The sequence below is a fragment of the Triticum aestivum genome, chromosome 7A (assembly GCF_018294505.1).
Source record: "Triticum aestivum cultivar Chinese Spring chromosome 7A, IWGSC CS RefSeq v2.1, whole genome shotgun sequence".
NCBI classification, from domain to species: domain Eukaryota; kingdom Viridiplantae; phylum Streptophyta; class Magnoliopsida; order Poales; family Poaceae; genus Triticum; species Triticum aestivum.
In genome coordinates, this window is record NC_057812.1 from 635,123,845 (window position 1) to 635,129,657 (window position 5,813).

At 49.1% G+C, this 5,813-nt stretch overlaps 1 protein-coding gene across 1 annotated transcript; it reads left to right on the plus strand.

Annotated features, from left to right (window-relative positions):
• The first annotated feature begins 3,925 nt into the window (after positions 1–3,925).
• Positions 3,926–5,186, plus strand: LOC101290627 (ethylene-responsive transcription factor 3). Its single transcript, XM_044568338.1, has one exon. The coding sequence runs from the start codon at positions 4,237–4,239 to the stop codon at positions 4,822–4,824; it is 588 nt and encodes a 195-aa protein (XP_044424273.1). The 5' UTR covers positions 3,926–4,236; the 3' UTR covers positions 4,825–5,186.
• Positions 5,187–5,813: the final 627 nt, after the last annotated feature.

Consider the following 5,813-nt stretch of genomic DNA (forward strand, 5'->3'; position numbering starts at 1 on the left):
GTGGAGCCAATCTAGGGTTCTGGCGGGGCTGTTTTGCCGGGGAAACTTCCCTCTCGGAGGGGGAAATCATCACCAACGCTCCTCTCATCGGGAGAGGGCAATCTCCATCAACATCTTCATCAACACCATCTCATCTCAAAACCCTAGTTCATCTCTTGTATCCAATTCTTGTCTCCAAGTCAGGGATTGGTGCTAGTAGGTTGCTAGTAGTGTTAATTACTCCTTGTAGTTGATGCTAGTTGGTTTAATTGGTGGAAGATCATATGTTCAAATCCTATATGCATATTAATACCTCTCTGATTATGAACATGTTTATGCTTTGTGAGTAGTTACTTTTGTTCCTGAGGACATGGGAGAAGTCTTGCTATTAGTAGTCATGTGAATTTGGTATTCGTTCGATATTTTTATGAGATGTATGTTGTCTCCCCTCTAGTGGTGTTATGTGAACGTCAACTACATGACACTTCACCATTATTTGGGCCTAGAGGAAGGCATTGGGAAGTAATAAGTAGATGATGGGTTACTAGAGTGACAGAAGCTTAAACCCTAGTTTATGCGTTGCTTCGTAAGGGGCTGATTTGGATCCATATGTTTCATGCTATGGTTAGGTTTACCTTAATACTTTTATTGTATTTGCGGATGCTTGCAATAGAGGTTAATCATAAGTGGGATGCTTGTCCAAGTAAGGGCAGCACCAAGCACCGGTCCACCCACATACCAAATTATCGAAGTACCGAACGCGAATCATATGAACGTGATGAAAACTAGCTTGACGATATTCCCATGTGTCCTCGGGAGCGCTTTACATCATATAAGAGTTTTTCCAGGCTTGTCCTTTGCTACAAAAAGGATTGGGCCACCTTGCTGCACCTTATTTACTTTCGTTACTTGTTGCTCATTACAAATTATCTTATCACAAAACTATCTGTTACCACTTATTTCAGTACTTGCAAAGAATACCTTGCTGGAAACCACTTATCATTTCCTTCTGCTCCTCGTTGGGTTCGACACTCTTACTTATCGAAAGGACTACGATAGATACCCTATACTTGTGGGTCATCAATAGATGATCTTGTCGTCTCTGCCATGAACATGGGACAAACATATTACAGGGAGGACAATTGTTCCCGGAAGAATTTAAAGTATATTAAAAAAAATAAGGTGGATAGCACCTAATTATTTTCCTAGGAGAGATTCCTTCCAAGAACTCAACACCACCGTGCGCATAACCCACGGTGGGCGCCAACTGTCGTGGAATTGTCATGGCAAATATGCTAGTGTGAGTAATTAGTCGTGAGACCAACACATCTATGTGGTAGCTTGAGAGGGGTTGAGCGGAATCGAGAGACGCAACAGAAGACGAAGGTTTAGACAGCTTCGGGCCCCGGGAAACATCATCTGGTAACAACCCTACATGCTGTTTGTGGCTAGGTCTCATTATCTTCACGAGGGAGGCGCCGTAAACCGGCTCTCCTAGTTATGACTAACCCTTAAGATTCCTTTTTCTCCCCTTTGGGGCGCCCTGCCCCTCCTTATATATGTTGAAGGGGCGGGTTACATGTAGAGTCCAACTCGGATTAAGGCTTAAACTATTTTGACTTCTCTTCATGGGCTTCTTAACGTCTTGGGCTTCATAATGTCTCGGGCTTATTAACCCCAGGCGACTCTGTCTGCTGGGTTATGACTGTCTGTCGGGTTATGACTGTCTGCCGGGTTATGATTGTCTGTCGGGTTATGACTGTTGCCGGGTTATGATTGCCTGCCAGGTTATGACTGTTGCCGGGTTATGATCTGACTTAACACCTGTCGGGTTATCCTCTGACTTAACACCTGCCGGGTTATCATTTGACTTAACACCTACCGGGTTATCATTTGACTTAACACTTGCCGAGTTATCATCTGACTTAACACCTGCCGGTTTACCAAGTCCCAGCCGGGTTATAACTCCAGTCGGGTCATACCGCAGGGTATATCCCCGACATTTACAATCTAAACTGATATTTTCTCCGTTGCAACTATCAATTTTTACCACAATTTTCATTAAGCCATGTATCTAACAAGACTATCGAGACTGGTAATTTCACTAGTTTCGTTGGGGACCAAGACAAGTATTATAGTTGTGTGTAGGTACTACTCATTGACTATTTCAAGCTCTGTTACTGGTTTGAAATCTTAAGGTTGTTGCTTGCCTACAAGTCTTCACACTTGGGGCCCCTACCAACTTACTAGATTAGAGGAAGTAGTGCCCCTAAGGACCAGCGCCCCGGAGCCCAATCGTCGTTGAACCCTTGGTTCAATCTGAAGATCTTGACACCAATCTCGCCATCGCGTATGGACGATGGGAAACCCTAACCTCGCCGTCCCGAGTGATTGCCCTTCTCCGACCCTTACTGCTCAACAGGTGAGTAGACGACTAACGTGTTCCACTCATTGAACATGGGCTATGGTCGGTCCGTGACTCCTGGATGTCGAAGCGTCCTTGGGGTGATCTGGTAGTTCCTACGGGTTGGAGGCCGAGGGTTAGTCCGAGACGTGGAACAACGGAGATTTCTTTTAGAGAAACACTATTGTTATGGGGATGTACATGCGGTAGAAAAATTACGCCAATCCATTGGAATTGATAGAATTATAGATTTCTTTGATTTCCACTAGAGATTGGGTATCGATGGATTTTCGTTAGGATCTATTTTATTGACAAGGACATCTCTTATGTCAATAAGACCAAAGAGATGGATATTAAATGATAGGAAGTGCTAGGAAGTGAAATATAATGAAATGGAGCCGCTTTGGGCTTATTCCCTAGATATTGTTAGGGTTTCAACTCCTAGAAAAGAAGTTGACGACCCGTAGACCTTTCACCTCCACGCGGCATTGCTCCGTCGGGCTTTCGCTCATTGTGGAAAATGTTCCATTGCCGCCTCCCATACGAGTCAGGGTCGTGTCTCACTCACAGTCTGGGCCTTGGTAAGCTATCGCCTCACCAACTAGCTAATTAGACACAAGCCCCTCCTTGGGCGGGGAGCCGATAAGAATCTACGTCAGAGATCCGTCTAATCCACCCCGATGAACGAATTTGAGAAGGATCGAAGCCTGGAAAACTGACCTAAAGAAGAAGCACTGCCATCAGTCTGAGGGCCTACCTCTGGGAGGACTAATACTCTAGCCTATCTACTAGCCAAAGCTGAGTCACTAGGATTTCCTCCTCGACATTGGCGATCGGAGCGGTAGACAGAGGGGATCCACGAGCTTGCAGGCTTTGCCCTAGTCGCCTTGCAAGAGGGGAAATACAGACTTCAAACACATATATGCATGGAAGACTCGATAACAGATATGAGTTTTTCCCGATGTCCGACAAAACTGTTCTAGCAGCCGACATTGCCAAGATACAATTCCAGTTCATGAAATTCCATACCCGCATACTATCAGCCCAACAACGTGAAGCATCCAAACGGCGTGCTACTGAAAATTTGAATATAATTACACAAAGCAAGTCTGCTGTTTTTTTTAATTAAGCTCGCCGAAATTAACGTTTTTTTTTTCTTAACCCCAAATCCTTCCTACACAGTAGTTCCTTGCCAGAGCAGAACACACGCACTGCGCTCGAGTCTCTACAAGCAAGCCACAAGAATATCGCCGCCTAATCGTGCCGCCCCAAAATTACTCTCCACTAACACTAATATACCCCGGGACGAGATGCGACGGGACGGTACGGGTGGGTCGCATCCAGCCGGCTGCCTGTCTGCCGTAGAAATTAGAGCAACGCGAGACGCGACGCGACGCGCCCAAGCAGAAGAAACAGGGGCAGGAAGGGACGCCGACCCCAAATCCAGGCGTCGCCCAGATTTTAATAGAAAGAAAAAGGCACGCCACCCAGACCCAACCAAACCAGACCATACCATACCGCAATCGTAGTGGTGGAGCAGGGCCGGATCGGTAGCAGTCGCACGTACTCCAGCGAGTAGCGTAGGCGTAGCGACCACCACCAGACCAGCAGCAGTGCACAGCACCGGGCAGCCGAGCCGAGCCGGGGCGTGTGCCCGCGTGAGGAGGAGGAGAAACCAAAGCAGGCGTCCGTGCCCCATCCCCTCCCTCCCTCCCTCCCTCCCCCTTCCGCTTCCCCACCCAGGCAGAGGCAGAGGCAGGCCAGGGGGCCGAGGGAGCCCAAACAAAAACCACCAAGGGGAAGAAGGGAAAGAAGCACGCACGCCACTGTGACCAAACCCTAGGCCGGCCGCGATGCGCAAGGCGAGGCCGCCGCAGCCCCAGCCGCAGCCGTCGCCGGAGATCCGGTACCGCGGCGTGCGGAAGCGCCCCTCGGGCCGCTACGCCGCCGAGATCCGGGACCCGGCCAAGAAGACGCCGATCTGGCTGGGCACCTTCGACTGCGCCGAGGACGCCGCCCGCGCCTACGACTCCGCCGCCCGATCCCTCCGCGGGCCCACCGCCCGCACCAACTTCCCGCCCTCCTCCGCCACGCAGCCGCCGCCGCGCCCTCCCCCTCCCCCCGCGGCGGCCGCCGCGACCGCCACGACCAGCCAGAGCAGCACCGTCGAGTCCTGGAGCGGCGGCGGGCCCCGCGCCCCCGCCAGGGCCCGCAGCGCCGCCCGAGCGGGCACGGCCGAGGAAGGGGAGGAGGACTGCCGCAGCTACTGCGGCTCCTCCTCCTCCGTCCTCCTCTGCGAGGATGGGGACGACGCGGCCGCCTCCCGCACCCCGCTGCCCTTCGATCTGAACATGCCGCCCCCACAGGACGGGGCCCTTGACGCCGCGGCCGCCGAGGCTGATCAGATGACCTGCCGCTACGACACGCTGCTCCGCCTCTAGCTCGACAACGACGACGAGAATAGCAAGGATTCGTGGGAGGGGGGACTGGGGAAAGGAACGAGAAAAGCGCTTGCCCCCGCTCCGCTCTGCTCTGGTCCGTCTTCCGATGATCTTGTGGTGTTCTCTTTTGCTAGAAATGGAGAATTCTTGCCACTTTTTTTCTTACTTTCTTTCCTTCTTCTTTTTTTCTTCTTACCACTTTGATTTGATATGTGAATAATTCAGTCATGTAAGCTGCGAGCAAGGAAATCTTAGCTTTTCCTTATCTTTCTCTGTGGTATTTCAAGAGTGATTTGCTGCTGTTGTTGTTTCATTAATTGGAAAAGGGTAATCGAAGGAATGAAGAAAAAGTATTTGACAGACATGCTGCCGGTGATTGCCACCGCTTCACCATTTCAAATCTGTATGGCTATTGCAAGTGCTGAAATGCAAACCATCATATGTAGCAAGCATCATGAATTGAGTTATCTCAAAGTTTTAAGATGCACAAATGCTGAAATGCAAATTATCATTATCCGGATGTCTTAATAAGTTGTATATGAATTAGAGATCAGTCTATACATGGTGATGCAGCTGCTACTTGTTACTGCTGTCTCATCTAAGTTTGTGTATCTAAGCTAAACGAAGAATACATAGCATGATCACAAGTGCCTGAATTGTTGAAGGTATGTGTGCATTGCAATTGCAAGTTTGATGGATAGCATTATCTGAAAATTCTAACCGAAATGTTGATTTTTTTTTGCAGCGTTTCTTCTTTCAAGCTACCAGTGTTACTTTAGAGAAAAGGCTACCGATGTTATATCAATGGTTTTGCGTTTTGCTGTTCCTTCGAAGCACTCGTGTATAAGAGCCATTGCTTCACTGGATCACGTTTTGTAGGCTTGAAGCAATTTCCTTTGAATAACCGGGATGGGAATGTAGACCCTTTTGTCAAGTGCAGACTTGCAGGTGCATATAGTTTTGGCTGTCACATTCTGAGGAGCCACAGA